Source organism: Phalacrocorax carbo, chromosome 2 (genome assembly GCF_963921805.1).
Source record: "Phalacrocorax carbo chromosome 2, bPhaCar2.1, whole genome shotgun sequence".
NCBI classification, from domain to species: domain Eukaryota; kingdom Metazoa; phylum Chordata; class Aves; order Suliformes; family Phalacrocoracidae; genus Phalacrocorax; species Phalacrocorax carbo.
Genome location: NC_087514.1, coordinates 149,203,733 through 149,224,203, shown reverse-complemented (window position 1 = coordinate 149,224,203; position 20,471 = coordinate 149,203,733). Strand labels below are relative to the sequence as shown.

Sequence of the window (20,471 nt, the reverse complement as noted above, 5' to 3'; positions counted from 1 at the left end):
ACCCCTCACACAGCAGCCGTTCTTTATCTATGATCATCTTTGTTACCATTCTTTGTACCTTTTCTATATCTGTTAGACATATATTTTAGATGAGGAATCCAGACATGCACACATATAGTACAGATGAGCTACAGGATTTTACAATGACATAATAAAATGCTATCTATTTATTTCCTAATATTTTCTAGCATGCTACTTGCCAGTAAATTCAGGAGAATATAGCATGTACCCTACAATTTTGCTCTCAGAATTGCAGCCACTGAGAGAAGAGAGCTGCCAGTCATGCTATTTCCTTAACCTGAAATCCCAAACATAGTACACAGCTAGTCTAAAGGTCGATGTCAAGAAAATACGAGGAAAATCTGGAAAATGCTAATGACACGATCAGATTGTATAAGCTCTAAAACTCATTGTTATTTCTTTTACAAGTCTGATGAGAAACCTGTTTAGTTTGGATCAGTAATGACTTCAGAAAATCACAACACAAAAGGCTGCAGGCAGATTTCATATAAATGTGCTTTATTGCAGAGAAGTTACATTATTTACATGCTGCAACACATTACAACATAAATCTATCAAGTATTTCATGGTGGATGCTGTTGGTTGCCAGATAACATTGTTATAAGAACCACATTATAAAGTGAAGAGACTTACAGCTTTATATACTCTACAACTTGGAGTAGCTAAAATATTAAAAGTCAAAAGGCAGTGTTTTCTCAGGCCTGCCTGTTGTCATACGCATGCAAAAGCCTAAGGAGAGCAAATATAAAAGTATTGTCCAGTTTCAGGTCTATGATGCCACCAAAGCTGATGATAGGTGTGTACTGATTTATATTTTAAAGCATATAATCTTGCATAAATTATACAAGTCTAATAAGATTGGTATAAATCTAATTATTTATAAACGATGGCTTAGAAATAAAGGAGAAATGCAGCTTGCACATGCATTTAAAAGGACAACCTAGCAAATGTTTGTGACCTTAGTGTTTATTATCTTTTCTCTTAACAGATCTGCTAGAAAACATCTTAATTCTAGAGTTGCACTTCTCTTGGCTGAATAATGACAATGAAACTCCAGAAAAAGACAACTAAGCAATCTAGCCAATATATGCTGGTGGAGAAAAATCTATGAAATACAGAACATTATTTATGTCTAACTTAGTATGTCTTCATTAAGCAATGTTTCTAGCAGCATCATAGTGAAATAGAATAGTTGAGTGAAGTTTGGCCTCTCATTTTCTTCAGTGCAAAATAATTTAAAGTCCCAATTGAATCTGTAGCCCAAATATAATTTGCTAAATAAAATGGGGAAAGCTTTGTAGCTTTCTAAAGGGATGTTCTCCAATTGTATCAGTCTTAGGAGATGTGACTACAACAAGCCTAAAGAACCGTAACAGACATTTCTTAAGAAGTGAGGGAAAGGGTCCGGATGAAAGAAAACAAAACCAAACATGAATACACAAGCCAGTGCCTCCCCTGGTAAATCAGCCATCATTCTTTTGCTTGCCATGCAGCTGGGCTGTTTTACACCAGCCAAGGAATGGGCTTTGTTTATAAGTTTCTAATGAGGTTATAATTTAAAAAAGAAAGAAATGGAAAAGAAGACGAGCAAGGAATAGTAGGTAGGTAGTGGTGCCACAGACACAGTCATGCACTAAGGGCTTGATCCTGCCAGCCATGCAAGGGGCAGTGCTACTGTGTGGATGCTTTGCCAGTGTGGATCCCCTCATCCTTGGTGCATGTTGCATCCCAACACGACTGCTGCAGCGCGGGGGCAGCATGTCCTTGCTCAGCCCTGAGGTAAAGGACGGAGGGCAAGACAAGTGAGGGCGCCAAGGCTGGCACCTGCTTCTTGTGACCACATGTCTCTGAGGCAGTCAGTGTATGCAAACATCTCCTTTCATGATAGCTCCATGGATGCCCACTTCTAACTGCAGCGCCTGGCTCTAACAAAGCACTGACTCCCAGGGCAACCTGCCATAAGCTGTCCCCCCCACCTCATTCACACAAACCACTGCTGAGATGGGCTGCAGAACCTCCCTTCAGGGGTAGGACAGGCATGAGGTGGTCACCATACTCAGCAGGTTTAAAGTTGTGCATCTCTGCACGCAGGGTCAGTGTGCTCCTGGACGACTCCCAGAAAGCTATGTTCCCGGGATGGACTTCTTCCCATGCAGGGAAATTTAGGGTTACTTTCTCTCTGAAGAGCTGATCAAATCTCACTGAAGTTGATGGAAAAGTTACTGCCAAATCCTGTGAGTGTCTGGGACTGGGAAGGGAGAATCTGGGCACACCAGGTCTAACCTCAGCTCATTTCCACATAAGCAGAGATCTGGATTTGGGCTGCATGTGGGATCCCACTGGCACTGTATGTGCAATGTGGGTGCACAGATGTCCAAAGCACCCAGACTCAGGTGCCTGACTCCCTTTCACAGGTGAACAGGGACTCTGGGCCAGATGATGTCTGTTGAAGGCAAAGACCAGATGTCCTATGCCGTAACTACACCCTACAAAGGAGGGGTGGGAGATTTAGACAAGCCCAGGGTAGCAAAGACCTAAGTCAGCATGTCCCCATGGTGGAACTGAGCACCGTCAAGGCTAACCAAGTTGTTTGGGGTAGTTCAGCCACTTAAATCTGGAGCTAATGAGCAGAATTTATGAGCGAGGCCAATGTGTTTAGACAGCACTGAGACCTGAACTGACTTGTCCCTAGCTGGCTCAGGTGTCAGCACATACCAGGTTAGGGCTTATCAGAGGAAGATCAGATCCATCTTGATCTTTCAGTGTAGATGTGCCCATAGTCTCCTGTCCTTTTTAAAGGACAAAAAAGTCCTCCTCATGCCCAGCTTGTCTAAGTCCCTCTGCTCACTGGATTTTATCTTAAGCCACTTTTAATATGATGCCACAAAAATCAGTTTATACTACATACATGTATGTGCATGTGTGTATTAGATATGACATTTTATATATATTAAACATATATAAATATCTATTTTTATATATATTATATATATATTAAACAACACATTCTATTCAATCATCCTAATTTCATGTTCTTCCATTGAATCCCATCACTTCTCTCAAATTGCACAAGTTCTTCAGGACTGAGCTGTCTTTGTTTTGGAGTACTGTATGTATAGCCAATTCTACTGAATAGCACTTTACTGGTACTGCATTTAGATGAGTGAGGGCTTTTTATTATTAGTGATACTCTTCAGAATCTTTACAATATGTCCTCAGGCCCTGATAGTATACCATCACTAAGACTCATAGTTGCGAATGGGCCATCTATGAATTAAACTCATATGCATGATGAGGACTGTAGCTATTACTGAAAATTAGCACTGTATTAAACACTAACTTACTGTAAACGTATGTCTAAATAAATTTAAAAAAACCCAAAGCATTTTGGAGAGTGGGGGAGAGATGCCATAATTTCCATTCCCACTATCTCTTACAATTACATATATGGGAGAAGAGTAATATTTTGGACTTCTCACTCCAAAGGCCAATTTTTTGAGTTTTACCAACAGGGATAAACAGTACACTGTTGTTCTACATGAGCTAGCTATTATATTTCCCAGAGTTGTCAGGTTTTAGTAAAACAGGTGATCATTTCTGGGGTATAGTTGTTGTCATTCTTGCTTGTCTTATTTAGCAGTATATGCTCAGTATGAAATACCAAACAAGGTCATCACCATGGATGCTTAAAGTAAGAATTCTGTTTTGTTAGGTGATAGTTTCCAATTAGTAACAAACAACAGATAAGTTGTCCTAAGACTTACCAGAATATGCAGCTAAGACGACTGAATTTCCACTATTAACAAAGTCTATGAGCATTAACAGGGAAGTGCATAACAAGTAACTTACTGCGTATAAAACCCCTGAATAATACTGTATCAAACTATAAATTTAAATAACAGAGAGTAAACAAAAAAATTCACTATATAAATCACAGGAAAGGAAAAAAAAATAACCTCCAGAGCCCAAAGGAATTTCCCAGTATGAATTACAGCTTTCATAGCCAGTGAAAGATTACTGCAATTCTATATATAAACAAAAAAGTCTACAGCAGGTATTTTAACTTGCAATTAGAAGAAAGTATCTGCAGATTGCATAAATGTGTTGTTGTGTCACATAATATCAAAGTTATTTGCAAAAATTATACAATCTGGAATGCTTTAATATGAGACACAACAATATACTTAAACACACAGTAATAAGAAAATGAGAGCAATCATTATATAAAATGTATTTTTGGGATGCATTGAGTTAGCAGTGCTATCTAGATTAAATATGTTAGTGAAAAGTCGTCATTTTAATAAGCTGCTCATTGATACCCCTTTTGCCATCAGGACATTTTCTGTGCCCTACTTTTGCTGGATCTTTAAAGTCCCAAGGGCAAGTTAAAGCCAGTTGTGGCATTCAGAAATAATTCGGTTAAGATCCACACTGTGTGTTTGTTACCACCGTATTTTTTTTCTTTTAAAAGAGAAGTGATTTCACAAAGGCAGGTTTCTTTCATTGACACAGTAAAATCCTTGGAGCAGGGACCATATTCTGGGCACTGCTAATCACATTGTTGGCACTCAACAAATAAATAATAACAACATTAATGATAATTTACTTTGCTTAACTCCTACTTATTTGTAGTGCTGATTCCCTTGATTTAAGTGATGCTCCTTAGGAATTTTCAGATCCTTCTGGCCTAAGTCCCCTCTGTCTTTCCTGTTGTCTTTCTTCTCAATGTTGCTACTCTCCTCAGTCCAAAAGCCTCTTATTTTCGAGGTGTTGCTGTTTTATTTGCACTTATAGCAGAGGTGTTCGATAAAGCTACACTTCTTTCTGCATTTGGTAAATCTGGTGTATCATACTCCCAGGGGCAGACTTCAGCTCGAGATGCTAAAGGTTGCTGTAAGTAACTACTTGGCTTATGGGAGTCAGATGAAAGCACATTTCCCTCGGAAGAGGCATTTTTTCTCTGTTCTGCCAACTTACTGAGGTTTTCCTTTTCTACTGCTTTCTGGAGTAGCTCCTCCTGCTCTGCAACACAGGTATTAGGTGCATATCTGTTAACATTCTCGTGCTTCAGCCCAGGGGAAACCTGAGACTTAGAATTCAACTGTTTTTTCTCATTTTCAAAGACCTGCTGCTCCTGTGTCTCCCGAGCGGCTGCCTCCACCTTCTCTGAGCTCTTTTGATTTGATTGTTGGTACCCTTCAGGTGTCTTCATCTTATGATGAGACTTCCCCTTTGGCTGGGAAGGGTGGTTTTTCTCTGGCTCTGAGGAAGCAATAGACACATGTTTTTGAACTTTAGAGTCAGAGGGCACAGGACCAGGAGTTTGGTCATATATCTCCCAAGGACAAACTTCTCCTATGTCAAAATTGTCCTTGTGCAGAAACTTACCTGGGCCTGTGTCTGGATTTGCAGGTATTTGACTAACCCTTTGCTGTTTCATAATTCCAGATTTATGGATTTTCTTTGTTTCCTCAGACTGGGTAGAGTTCTTCCGGTGGGAATCCTTATGCTCCCCTTTATCAGAGGCCGAGTGCTTTTTGCTGGTCTCCTTACCCTTCTGCTGAGATTTATGAGACTTAGTGCTTTCTTCTAGACTTTGTGTTTTACCTGTTAGTCCCAGAGTCTTTTCCTTGGCACTAGCAATAACACTGAGGGATTTTTGTAACACAGATGTTCTTGGATGCAGAGGCTTCTTATCGGCACTTAAATTATGTGCACTTACTGATTTGCACACCAAAGGGACTGATTCAGTGGAGACAGCTTCAACTTTTTCTGGAGCATTTTTGGTTAATTTGTTACCGTTCATGGAATCCAGAAGTGAATTCTCAGCAGCTATAACTTCTGTGCTTTCTGTAGTTAAGCTATTAGGTTCTTCTGTTTGATCCCTAACATGATCATAAGTGCTGTGGGACTTTTTTAATGAAAAGACTCTGTTTTTTGAAGTCTCTTCTTTTGGCTTTGCAGAACTCGTGGAGTCCTGTGGGTTTTTCCTCAGTGTGGCCATGTTTTTCACAGCACTGTGCTCCATCAGGTCCTTCTCATCCCTTGAGCACTGCCTGGTGACCGTCTCAGGGATTTCTGTAATGCGTCGCATTATTGAGCGCCCCAAGCCCTTTTTAGAGCACCTTTTTTTCTGGAGATGTGGGTTATTAGCAATCATCTTTTTCCTTTTATAGATTTCAAGCTGGGCATATAGTTTCTTCAACTCATCCTGCAAAGCAAAGAGAATGGCAAAACTAGTATGTACAGAGCAAGTGCAGTCAAACAAGCAGCCTGATGAATGCATTACCCATTGCTCTAAAAATGGCATTAAACTTATTTCACTGTTTTTTCTAAGTCTGAATATACCATTTCTCAATCAACTGGGATCCCACTTTTTTCCACTGTAAAAATAAGTTCAACCCTTGTGCACAAACCAGTTACCTTCCACAGCTGTGCATCATAAAGTGTGCACAATTCATATACATTAATGCTGTATGTTTCAGATTGTGCAATGCTGTGGTGCATGCTTTCCTACCGAACTCTATAGCTATTCTTTATTCTGGGAACATAAGCCCTTTTATAATCTAAAATAGGAATAAAGTATGTGGTTTTAGAATTTTATGTTCAATAGTTACGTATATATTACATACAAATGACTAATCACACTGACACCAAATGCTGTTTGCACTTAAAGATTATTCAAAGGGCCTATGTAAACTGGTAAACAGCTCTTGCTGTACATGATTCTTTAGCCTCCAGTATGACTTTCACTACAACTAGTAATAATGCAGCTTCTCTGCACACCAGTGAATATTTTCCATGACATTTTACATGACCTGATACCACAATCTTTGAGAGACCTAAGCTGGCCTGTTTCAGCTGATATCTGCAAAAAAAAAAAAAGTCAAATGGATGCAGTTCAGAGTTTACTTGTAGGAAAAAGTGTTGTTCTTGAAAATAAATGCTATTTAAATGAGTTATATATACCCGAATATCTTCAGGATCCAAACTATGTTCACTCCATGCTGAATTGATACTGCTGTTCAGATAGGATCCAGATCGACCCATATCAAGCTCATCTTCATAAGCTTCTGTAGCTATATCATCTCTTGGGTTATTGCTTGAATGTGAAAACTGCAATGAGTATTTATAAAAAAGATGTTCCCATCAGTGCAAGAAGTTACTTCAACATCACCGTAAGAGTTTACTTCAACAGTTTTTATGGCACATCAATTCTTCTATGGATTTCATGTGATTTTCTGAACTCAGAACCCTAGCTATAGGCATCATTGGCATAAGTAACGTCTTATGGAACATCAGGACTGTATGGAAGGAACTCTTATTAATGATTGCTTATCTTGATAAATCTTAAGGGATTTGCATAAGGAAAAAAAATCCCACCTATTTTGATGCTTATTTGAACATCTTGAAATTGTATTTAAATTAAGTTAGTATGGAAATGGACTTTCAGGCAGTATTTCCAATTAGGCTGCTAAAACCATAAGACTGTATTTTATATTCCATACAGTTTAATAATCCTGCAGAAAGCAATTCTCCTGCTTTAGAACCTGACCCTGAAAAGGATGAGATGGTGTGGCAAAAAAAAAAAAAAAAGGGAAAAAAAAAGAAGGAAACAAATAAAAAAGTAGACAATTTCTGTCTTCTAAGTTTCAGCGAATGCTTGGATCAAGAGCTGGGGAGAGGCTGTCAGCTATTTTTTTATTCATATTGATTCACTCATCTGTAGTTACTATTGTCCACAAAGTCATCTGGCCTCAGGACTTTATGAATGGAACTAAATATTGCAAATCTTCTCTTAATTCCCTGAATTCTTTGGTGTGCTGGAAGAAAAACCTGTTCAGTGTTATGCAGATAATAAGCTAAAAATGGAAATGCTGATCAGTAGTTATGAGTCAGCTTCAGAAAGTTCAACAGATTTTCTAGGTTACTCTAGAAAGACATCTCTGAAGACGTGTAATAAAGTATATGAATATAAAATAGAAAATATAATACTATTGCTAAAGACCAGAAAAGTAATTTAAAATAAGAAATGTTATTCAGTATTAAGGCTGTATCAGTGTGTCCCCTTGTTATGACTGTTTAATGTATGTACATTTGACAGTTATCAGCATACCCTGTTCTGACACATAGGCAAAAGACAGGAATAGCAGCTTCATTAAACCGATAATTGCATCAACTTGAACTGCTTAATGATCTTCCTTCATTAAGGAACAGGAACATTTCCTGTTCTCTTTGACTCTTGACCTTTTCATTAATATTACTGGTAATTTCAAAAGCCATTATAAAATAATTTGCTTTGCTGGTGTACTAAGAAGAAAGCGCCATTCAAATCCTGTGGAGTGGTGCTAGAGATGGGTGTAGCTGCCTGCGGTTCTCCTGCCTCTGGTGAGACTGACATATCATTGCTTGGATCCCAGCGCCTGATGGGAGGCGTGCTGTGGTGCTCAGAGCACTTTCTCCTCTCTCCTCCTCCCTTCCCTTCCCTTCCCTTCCCTTCCCTTCCCTTCCCTTCCCTTCCCTTCCCTTCCCTTCCCTTCCCTTCCCTTCCCTTCCCTTCCCTTCCCTTCCCTTCCCTTCCCTTCCCTTCCCTTCCCTTCCCTTCCCTTCCCTTCCCTTCCCTTCCCTTCCCTTCCCTTCCCTTCCCTTCCCTTCCCTTCCCTTCCCTTCCCTTCCCTTCCCTTCCCTTCCCTTCCCTTCCCTTCCCCTCCCCTCCCCTCCCCTCCCCTCTCCTCTCCCCTCCCCTCCCCTCCCCTCCCCTCCCCTCCCCTCCCCTCCCCTCCCCTCCCCTCCCCTCCCCTCCCCTCCCCTCCCCTCCCCTCCCCTCCCCTCCCCTCTCCTCTCCTCTCCTCTCCTCTCCTCTCCTCTCCTCTCCTCTCCTCTCCTCTCCTCTCCTCTCCTCTCCTCTCCTCTCCTCTCCTCTCCTCTCCTCTCCTCTCCTCTCCTCTCCTCTCCTCTCCTCTCCTCTCCTCTCCTCTCCTCTCCTCCCTTCTTCCTACCCAGCACTGGCTGCCTATCATAGGCCTCATCTCTCAGCATACAGCATCTGTCCATCCCAGACTCTGACTCACAAAGGGCCCTCCTTTTTCAGCCTGTAACGACTGCCTGGTTTAAGTCCCAGCCTCTCTGTTTCATGGCTAGTCCAAGCTCCTCATCCTAGTTTTATTTAGCAGTCCACCCTAGTCTTTCTATCCCCTTGCCTAAACCGTTTGTCTGATCTCAGCTAACTCTGGCAGCAGCATGGTTACCCAAATACCTTAAATAAGCATCACTAGGCAGGATTCCTTCCTTCTTGTATTAATCACATCAAAATTTTAAGTGCTTTAAACCCCTGGAATTTTGAAAGCTGAAAGAATCTTTGAAAATGTACAAGAGTTTTTAAAATAAAAGAAACATAGAGCTTTTTAGGTAACATAGCCACATTTTACATCTTCCTTTTCTATCGGTTGCTTGCTAATTTTATGCAGCATTGCTTCTGCATGACAACATTTATCTTCCTCTGTCTTGGCAAAAGAAGAGAGACAGGAGACTTGAATACCTTAGGGATCAGAAGTAGCCCAACAGTGACTGTCACAGTCAGGTGTGTGTGTGCAAAGAACAGCATCAGCATCCAGTCAGACTGAAGTCTTGAAGCAAGAATGAATCTGAAAATAGAATTCAGGGTTGAAATTTACTGCCTTTTCTCCAGTGCATTAGATTTAACATTTTCAATGTTCCCTAGGTTTCTTTGCATTGAAAGGCCAAACAGAACTGGTTTTGTTCTGTACTGCTTTCATACAGACTAAAAATTACATCCACATGCTTTACTTATATACCACAGTTCTATAACAACTCAGAAAAAAACCCCAACCAACAAGCCAAAACAAAATATAAAAAGAAACAGCAGACCTTAAAGGATATTGCTTATTCCATCATTCTCACTTTATTTAGCTGTATTTTTTTTGATGGTTTATATTGTCACAGCCTCTTTGGCCTGAACTGAGTTATGGCAGCTTACATGTATTAAGGATCTGAATGGATGATTTTAGGTTAAGCACATGTACTATGATAAATTGCAGTGCACTTCATAAATACAGGATGTCCATGCATCGCAGCTACAGAGTGTGGCTGATAAGCCATCAAAGAGAGAACTGAACTGAAACGCATTTTAGCAGGGAGCAGAGAAATGGTCTTGATTGCAGGACCGCCCAGCTCAATACCACAGGGCCCAAGAGCCTTGCAAACACTGGGAAACGAGTGGTGAACCTCCCACATGAAGCAATTCCTTGCTGAGCTTTCTAAAAGAGTGGTAGGACAAGTGCTGCAGTTAAAGCTAGCCAAAGCATGCTTGCCTTATCTGCTTTAGTGAGCTCCTGAAGACAGAAATGGTGAGCAGTGCAATGGATGAATGGATCTACCCCCGGCTTGTAACTTGCAGGTTTACAAAAATCATTCAGCTAGAAATGACATTTGCAACTTTTCCAAGTCCACAGATGCAGATTTTGCAGAAGCTTTGTTAACAGAAATAGTCTGGCACGAAACACTGGCTTATATGCCATAATAATACAGTCATCATTTCTTGTTTAATACTTCATAAATGAAATGCTTCATGAACACAATAAAATATTATAGTTATTTCTTACAGAGATGTTGCTGTTGAGATGTGTATGGATATGAGGAGGCTCAGGCCTGAGGTTTAGCTAACTGAACATAACATGAAGACTATTGAAGATGACATGAGAAACTGCTGAGTATCACAGAGTGAACAAAAGTTACAGACAGCGCTGTAAGGGATGGTAAGATTTCACAGGTGGTTAACAGGGAGTCATTTGAAAGAATGCCAAACTTCACAGGTAACTGAAGGGAGCACTGGAGGTCTTTGGGGTAGTAGAACTTGCAAGGTCAGTGGTACTGATGTAACCACATCAGTAACAGCATATAAGGCTGTACTTACCTAGCTAATGACATCAGAAAACCCAAATCTGAGTATAGATGTAGCAAAACTGGGACCAATGAGAAAAAAGTAATGAGGGGTTGGCTGTTTATTTGGGAGAAGACAATGACAGAGATGGACTAAGGTAGAGGGGGAAGAACAAGCATGGAAAGAAGAGGGTATAAAAGGGACACGTCTGCATGATCTCACTTTCTACACTGCATGTGTGTATGTGCAATTCATGAGCAAACTTTAGGCTGGACTAGCCAGCACATGGGAGACCCACATCTGAGAAGACCCAAGGTCTCAGCCCATGATTAGGTACGGGGCCCCAAACCCGAAGATGGATATTGGCTTAAGGACTGTGCTTGTATTTGAAGGACCTGTGAAAGTAGTGTGCTTGTGAACCTACACAGGGTGCATGTTTCATTAGTGAACACGATCAGCTGCAGAGGACGAACAGGACCAGGCTGTACATGTTGGACCTGTGCTGGTCCATGCGGCCAGCCATGTGTTTCGTGTGACTGCACCGTAGTGGACGTGCTCAGCCTTGCTAGGCCTACAACAGAAACAGCAGCAGCCACATTCATCAGACAGAAATGGGAGAAAGCTCCCAGGTCCTGATGCCTACTGGATTTGTCTAACCCTTAGCAGCTCCAATCCTCAAATTCTGTGGAGGCTTTTTGCTTGTTTTATGCGTGTGAAACCTTGATGGAATAAGGTATCCACACCATACCCTTGAAAGCAAAATAGCATTTGTAGTAGCCATTCAGACCTAGCAGAGATGGGGTCTCTATCCCAATGAGATCTTTTCCACACAAATTTTGTTTTTCTCAGTAATACAAGAGAAAGAGCAATTCAGGAATTTAATGCTATGCTGATCTGAGGACAATCAAAAATCCTCTGTTTCTGAAATGGGAATAATACTTTTAAAGGAAAACAAAATGCAAACAGTTCAGGTTTTATTTAGTGCTCACATCAATCTTTTAGGAGCTTCAGGAGTTATCAGACTGGATGGCTGCATTGTAATAGTAGGTGTCCTTCAAGGCTCCAGTGCTTTCAACTTCGTGACAACTCAGATATGTCATATAAATCTAATTCTTACATGTCTGCTCTTTCAGTTACATCCAGAACTTGGTGGGGAAGGCAGAAGCAAAAAAAAAAAGTAAGGAAATGTGAACTTCAAAGAGACTGGATTAAGATTTGTGTATACAGAAATGTACACAATCTCAGGAGGGATCATGTATTTCCAGTGCATTTTATTCAGTTCTATTCATAAACAGTACATGATATTTCTTCAACAGACCAGCATGTATCAGACAGAAGGCAAAGAATCAATACAAAACTTTTTTTTTTAAAAAAGAAGGAAGAATAAAATCAGCAGACCTTAGGTTGAAGTAATAGGATCCTCAATAGTATAAACTGAAAGACCTAATCCTTTTGTGTCTCTTTGATAAGGCATGTATTAAAATGCCACATTTTCCCCTTTCCCTCTCCCTCTAATCCAAGATTATTTTCATCCTGTCCTATTGTTAGAAGAATCTTGCAGCCCACATTGTAGTTCTTCTAATGCACTGAACTGTATCTTCTACATGGCCCAAAATATGGTTTAGGAACATTAATTAATGGGGAGAAATTTGACTGAGAAGCTGTCATATTAGTTGTAATCAATTCAAAAGCATTGTAACTGAATTTTGTATTTATCAGGAATGAAAAGAAAAATGCTTCCATCAAATACAGATTTTAAACATTATTTTTGCAGATGTTTGTGTTAGGGAGTAGAGAGGAAAAAATTCAGAGTATGTGGACGTTGATATATGAGGTTAGCAGAAGGTGAAGGAAACAAAAAGTTGCAAGCCTGAAAAGTGCAGCAAACTTTATAACAATGATAGGGGAAAAGAGCACCTGAAAGAAGTAGAGATGAAAGATTTGCTTTGCTGATGTTCACTCAGAAAAAACGATGCCTGATGGAAGCAAATGTCAAGTAGACATAGAGAAATGTGAGTTCCAAGACAGACCAAGGAATAGAGAAGAGTATTTGAAGACTGTCAGTGAAGCAATGTAAAAAAACGCTCCAAACTGAGTAGATAAGGTCTGTCAGGATACAAAGGAAGATGTGAGAATGTCATAAGAAAGTCATAAGAATCTCTTACAGTATGAAATGAAATTCATGCTATCTTGCTATTTTGAATTTTCTAGGACCAATGCATTTTTGCATGGTACTCTGTAGGAAAGGCATACAGAGTAATTTTCATGTAGCTCTGGCAAAGACCGTCATTTATTTATTACTACTTTATTAATTTACAAGTATGAAATGTAGAGCTCATTATAAACTTTATAGGAAAAGTGCTTTGTATTACTGTTACGGCACCATATGCATAACAATTTTTTATGTCAGCATATAAAACACTGTGCAAAGCAGTACAATTATCTTAACATACAGCTGCACCTTGCCAATCTGTTTCACACCAGGAAAAGTTCATATAAACCAGCATTCCTACCTGCTGTTTTTCTAGGGATACAAACCAGTAAGCAGTATGCAGATGACTGTAGACTGACAGTAGTTTTGCTATATCTGATTTATCATATATACTGAACTTTGATCCAAGAACGTATCAGTTACCTATACTAAACACCCCCCCCCCCAATTATACAATTAACAAGTTGATCGTACATATTCTTGAATCCCATGGGAACAGTTTTAAGTTTAGTAATAGCTTAATTTGCAGAATTAAATATTTATTAGACCTTCCATTATGCATCCTATCCCATTCACCCATTTTAAGTTGCACCATATGAAACCTGAAAGATAAACATTTAATTACTAGATCTACAGATCACTTGCCTAATTGTATGGAATATAGCAGAGATAATGAGCTCATTGTGAACTGCAACAGCCATATAACGTGGCTCATGAAATGCTGATGGGACTGTCCGCACTGCATAGCAGAGATAAACACCCCACAAGAGGAATAAAAATTCAGCTGTGAGAAGAACAAAAAGAAATAATTTGCAATTAGTTTTATAGATGAAAAAGGAAGGAAATTTGAAGTACTACAGTATCTTCTGTATGTGTGAGTAGCTACGCAAAGACAATATACGCTTATACATGCATACATGTACACACATAGGCATTCAAACTCTTTCAGATACTGTCACTGTATACGATACATTGGTTTCAATTGTACACACTTCTTTTTTCCAGATCAGGAACCTTTGGGTTCATGGTGTTTCAGTTTTTCAGTTGACAAACTTTAAGACAATGTCTAACATGTCTTGCTTGCTTTTCAAATTGGTACTAGAGAAGTTTGACATCTCTTAAAATAACAAGCATTTTTATTTGAAGCTCTGGTTCTTATTACAGAGGCAGATACTGGTGCTACTAGACTATAAGCTTTTTAAGACAACAGTTTCATTTCAAAGGTTTATAACTCAGATATAATACGTTTTGGGTTAAAAAAATTCCTCTGTTTATGATAGTTAATTCTGCTGATGCCCATAATACGATGAGTCATTCCTGAGGGTCTAATGTAATTATACCAAATGATGTGTTTCTCTCTGTTAGGAGAAAAATGAGTAAAGGAAGAAAGGAGAAGTAAAGGGTCAGGATCAGCTTAAACTATCCTGTTAGAGCTAACTCATCTGCACCCAGCAGTACTCTGACTTCAGTTTCCAGTGGAGAGTCTGCTGTGACATAATTTTGATTTTGACACAAATGAAATTATTCCATACCCATCTTGAAATACCTCTCCTTCCAGAAGAAAACCCCCACAACTCTGCCACATAGCTATGAGTACAGCTGACGTCTGTGCCTTTTGCCTTGCAGTCTGTATTGATGATGGCTGGAGGTGTTTTGAGTGTTAGGCAGCAACATGCAGTTCTATGTTAGACACCTGCAATGCCGGCACTGCTCCGGACTGGCTTCAGAAATTGAGTGCAATCCTGTTGTTACTCATACACTGGTTTTGCCTTGCTGAATTTTTGCATTAAAAACTATAGTCAAATGTAGTATAATAGAAAATTAGTTCTTTTTCATAATTATTTTTGCCAATACATGTTATTACACCCTAACTAGCACTGGTGATTAGTGACACCACTCTATGGTAGTGATCAGCAAATCATTACTGGTCTGGTTTGGGTAAGGACAGAAATGCTTGTGAACTCTGCCATTAGCAACAGATTGAAATGAAACATCTGTACTGGATACCTCATGAGAAGAGGTCCTCTGGTTCCTCCACATTTAATAGTCCATAACTGCTGTAAATTATCTATATTATATTGTTATAGCATTTCAAAAGTTCTAATTTTGCTATGAATATCAGCTAAAATCAATAAAGACAAATCTGGATAAAATTAAAATTAATTTGGTTATGTAGATATCTCTCTGCTCTGATAACAGTTCAGTCTGAACTCTGAACAACACTTTGCATGTTTCTTACCTTTATCAAAAATAGACGGCCTAGCTTTAAGACCATTTTTACTAGAACATATCATACATATGCCCACCAGTTTCACCAGTTACTTAAAAATAAACATCTGAAAAAGTATCATCCATGCATGCTGCTATTTTTTGTTCTTCCTCACCAAAATCCCAACAATAATAAACCTTTTGACTAAGTAATAGTTTGACTTGGGGCCTTACTGAGTGTCAAAATGAAAATAGCATGGCATGAATCTTATGAGACTATGTGTCCCAACCTGGTTTTGAGCTCTATAAAAGCAAGGACACAGCTTTGTCTTTTCCACATCCCACATCCACTCAAGATTTGGGCAAACTGGCTGCTACTTCCATTTCATTCCTAGTTAATTAGCTATGCTACTAGTGAAGTCTAATACTCTAGTTTCTTAAAAACACCTACACAGGAATGATCTAACAAGCCATCTTGCTCCTGAATCTTCCCTGAGCAAGTGGAATACAAATTTTGCTTTAATGAAATAAGATTAAAGGCTCCTTTACAAATGTCAGCAGTTTTGGTTTTTCTCTATAAGTACACTTGTCTCGCATGTGCAGAATCATGGCACTGAAATGTGTTGCTCTTCAAAGCAATGAAATGTATTGCTTTAATTGCTCCGTATCGATTTAGAAAAAAATTGAAAAGGATAAAATCGTTAGAATTAGGTTGCTAAAGCCAAATCATTGTATCTTACTGTCCTATGTTCTATGGAAACTCTTCTCATGAATACAGTTCAGCAGGTACGCCCCAGAACATGCGAGAGAGCCTCTTCCTTCTCATTTTGCTTTTCATCCAAAGTCCCCATGCAGTAAAAACCCCAACATCAGCAGAACTGAATAGATGAGCTAATTGTGAAATAACAGGCATACTCCACAAAACTACCCATTGTCCATTCTTCTTTCTGTTCCTCAGCTGGAGTGAGAAGAGCCCCGAGCCTCTCACTGATTGAAAAGATCAGTTACAAGTGCTTACAGAGGCTGAGAGTTTGAAAAAAGTTTGACTTTTCAAGGGATGAAAATACATGTATAAAACTCCACATGCTGAAGGTGTTCCTACTTAAACTAAAGAGCGTAGGCCAAGTTTTGCTTATTTTTAGAAGAAAAAAAAATCTGCTCTGAGTTTGAAGATTTACAAGAATTATTATTTTTTTAATACAGATTTGTATATGGGTATCTCAGAGAGGAAAGGAAAGTGAAAAAGCCACGCCTCCATAATAAAAAGCAATTTCAATGAGCTGGGCTAAGTAGGAATGAAGGTAGCATTTGATCTCCATATCTGAATAATTCTGAAAACGTCAGAGTTTTCTGTTTCACAGTCATAGTTACAAGGAGTTCCTAAGAGGAGATTTTAAAGTATTAATATACTGGAGGGTAATAGTTTGCACCATTTAATGCATAATGCTTTTATAAAAGCTTTACATTTAAAGCAGAGCTGGCATTCCTGTCTGCAGACAATAATTAGTGTGACAGCTGGTATGCAACACAAATGGGAATAGCTTTTAAAACACAAGGTAAAATAACAGAATTCCTATACTTGCTAAGCCCAACATCACAATAACTTCATTAGCAATAACAAACAAAACAGACTGATAGAATACCAATTTATTATCTAAACCACTAATTACAGAGCTTAAATGTATCACGTAGAAGCTGTGCTTGAGAGGGGAAATCAAGTTCATATAATTAGCTACAGACTATTAGTGCAATTTGTAACAAAAATCTGAAGGTGTTACACAATTTTGCTGTATTGTTTCTCTATATGGCCTTTTTGGTTTCTCAATATAAAATACAGTGACGTATTAATGTATTTATTACACCGATGAAAAACATGGATAAACCAAACTCCAAATAGATAGATTGGATGGATGGACGGATAGATAGACAGATAGATAGATAGATAGATAGATAGATAGATAGATAGATAGATAGATAGATAGATAGATAATTGGACTAGATGACCTCTAAAAGTCCCTTCCAACCTACACCATTCTATGATAATGGAGCACATCTGGCCATCATGCAGCAAGGTTCTTATGTACCAGTAATCTCTGAGGTCTTATTAGTTCTGTCTATGGCACACTAGTGACTGTTTTGTACCAAATATCTTTAATGATTAAAATCTGAGAGATGTGCTATGAAATTTCTATTTGGCTTGCTGAATAATTTTCCACTACAAGCCTGGCGTAGATAAGTGACTTCCTGATCACTGAAGGAATATCTTAGCATATTGCAAACCTGCCAAGACCAAACTCAGAGCTCAAAACACATGACCTTGTTCCTTTAAGTATGATTTATCATAAGGCTTATAAATTAGCCCATTTTACATAATAGGCACAAGAGCAAGAAATACCTTATTTTCCCCTTCTGAAAAATGATGGAAATTCCTAGGAGAGAGAGCTGTCAACACCTATCTGGACAGAAAATATGAAGTAAAAAAAAAAAAAAAAAGCATAAAAGAGCTCTGAAAAAACTTGCAGTAGCTACTCTATAACTGTTCAAACCAGGCATTCAGATTTCAGGTGCAAATCTCTGATAGGTAAGGCCATAAGAAAAGGCACAATTGCTTTAAAGGCATAATGGATGCAGATATGAATAGAAGGTAAGAGACAAAAATGTAAAGTGGTCTCGATATGTCATGTGCAAAATTAATTAATCTTTTAATATCTCTCTTCCTAGTCACTACCTATTTCTTATGCACATAAACTTTTATCTGGTCTTTGCACTATCTAATCAACTTGCTTAGTTATATTCTTTGGTGTTTCAAAAACATGATTGTTCGTTTAGTTTGCAATGCCCATCATGGTTTTAGAAAATTGAGTGTTTTGGAACACTTAGCTTGGTCATCCAATACACTGGACCAGACTCATGCCCAATGCCACTGGCCTGTTACGACTAAGACTGTGCCCTGTGTGCTCACTGGGATTTGTTTAGGCCATTGCTCGTATTCTGCATTTCCTGATGATGAAGGACAATGATACGTGTTTACAATATGTGATATGTATCAGCTCTACAGAAAAGGAATGACTCAGGATTGGTATTAATCAAACTTCCTCAGAAGATCTGGGTTAATATATTTACTAGGTTTTGCTAAACGTGCAGTTGTCTGTGCTGCAAATTATTGTTTCATATTTAAAGCCAGTACAAGACAAAGACGCGTCCAGAGACAGTTTCCATGACATTTTCTTTCAGTGTCCATTAGCCACGCTGTGTTGTGCCCTGCACAGCCCAGCGGATGCAGACTGATTCCCTCCTGCCTGTCCAGCCCCCAGCACAAGTAAATTCCTGTGTTAATCCATATCCTCTCTCATTGCCTGCTCTGTACTTTGCCTGACTGCACAGAACTGCAGAACAAGGTATGATGAACTGAAAGCAGTGATCAAAGTCACTTTCCCCTCTTTCAAGATTTAGAAAAGTCATTGAGAGCCTCCTTACACTTTAGTGGGTATGGGAAGAGAACACCGACAGATGAAAAATGGAGTAAAGGCAGTAAGGGCAGGACTTCAGCAGAGGTAAGGAAAAATAGATTCAGAAAAGCAAAAATCATATAAGGAAACATGAAAAATCAAGAAATGTGAAGCTGGATTTTAGAACATAGCTTACAGAACATAGAACATGGCTTACACACCAACCTAAGTGACCAGGCTCACTTAATGCATGTGGCAGAGCAATTCCAGAGATAAGTCAATGAAAGCTTTGTAATTTGTTGCAAATGACATTTAGATGCCTAGTGAATGAGAGAAAAGACTGCAGGGGGAAAAAAGAGGTCATGTGCACATGCACAACCAAATTCCAACTTTGTGTGTACCTTAAACTCCTGCCGTATGAAAAGAGTTCGTACTCAAGTCAAACTTTGCAGAGATGATTACAGAGAGCATTTCTCTTGTTATTTGGGTGCCAAACCAGGCATTTTTGCTGCAATTTGCAGCAGAACTAAGCACACAGGTCTGTATTTGTAGCCAGTGAGACCATACATAACGTGTTATATATAGATTTGACTAAGCTCTGTAACTGAGCCAAAGGCATTGCAAAACGGGCACCCAGATTAAATGGACCATATAACTCTAATCTTATTGTGCCTCAGCAATGGCTGTGTAAAATGGGGATAATGGCACTCTGTCACTGCAAGATGACAGGGGAAATAAATTTACCTATATTTGTGGAGAGCTTAAGTCCTAAACTGTGAGTTTGCTTCCCACCATGGTTGGGAAAGTGAGTTATTTCAGGCTGTCCTGGTTGCTTCTCAGCCCTCCTACCCTGACAGAAATGCCTTTCTCTTGTGCTTCTTCAGACCAGTCTCTTGGTGGAGATGGCTGTGGGCTAGAGCTGCTGAAAGGAGCTCGCTGGAGCCAGAACACCAATCCCTGTGCTCGCTTGCACTCTGCTGTCCAAAAGCTACCTGCAGAAAGAAGGCACCCCTAAAGGATTAAACCCCATTTTCATGACTCTGTATGATGTTCTATGTCTAATCACACAAACTTCCTCAAAAAGCACTGTCGAGGCCAAGAACAGGCCACTGCTCTCCAGAGACAGTGATGTGCTCCGTGTCCCTTCCTTATACTAATAAAGGAGAGCCCATTACAGCTGTGACTTGGCTAAGTTCATTTGGTATTCTGAACTTTGCACTGCTGGAAAAACAGTACTGTTCCAACAGTTACACCTCAGGTTGTGAACACAAATTACTGATTACAACTCTGCTTACATCCATAACACAGCTACAACAACTCATCTACTTCTCCATCACACTTCATTTCATCAGACTAATGTCAACATTTTAAATCCCCATAACCGAAATGAAGTGAGCTATGGATCTGGAAGCACGGCTCTTCCATCCATTCACTCACGCAGGGTGTCGGCTGGAGCTGAGCATGCACCGTTTTAAAATAGGAAAAAAATTGTGTCCTCGATTGCTCCTGTGTTGTCAGCCAGCACAGTCTCTTTCTGCCTCACTGCGTCCAATCTCCCACCTGGAGAGTTGCACCATGTCATAGAAGTTTTTCTTCAGTTGAAAAGATTTTCTTATATTTCAATGAACTGTGATTACATGTCTAAGTCTTAGTGCTGAGTTATTCCTAGCAAGTTGTAAGT

General features: G+C 39.3%; 1 protein-coding gene across 2 annotated transcripts in view; it reads right to left on the bottom strand.

Annotated features, from left to right (window-relative positions):
- Positions 1–502: 502 nt before the first annotated feature.
- Positions 503–20,471, bottom strand: part of GPR158 (G protein-coupled receptor 158) — a 206,676-nt gene continuing 186,707 nt past the window's right edge. The window contains exons 8-12 of one of the 2 annotated variants that reach the window (XM_064444821.1): positions 13,779–13,917; positions 9,560–9,665; positions 6,991–7,137; positions 5,410–6,232; positions 503–5,283 (exon numbers count right to left, since the gene is read on the bottom strand). In XM_064444821.1, the coding sequence (XP_064300891.1) occupies positions 4,778–5,283; positions 5,410–6,232; positions 6,991–7,137; positions 9,560–9,665; positions 13,779–13,917 (1,721 nt within the window). In that variant the 3' untranslated portion in view covers positions 503–4,777. Of the gene's footprint in view, positions 6,233–6,990; positions 7,138–9,559; positions 9,666–13,778; positions 13,918–20,471 lie in introns of both variants that reach the window. The other variant, XM_064444819.1, reaches the window with a different exon arrangement.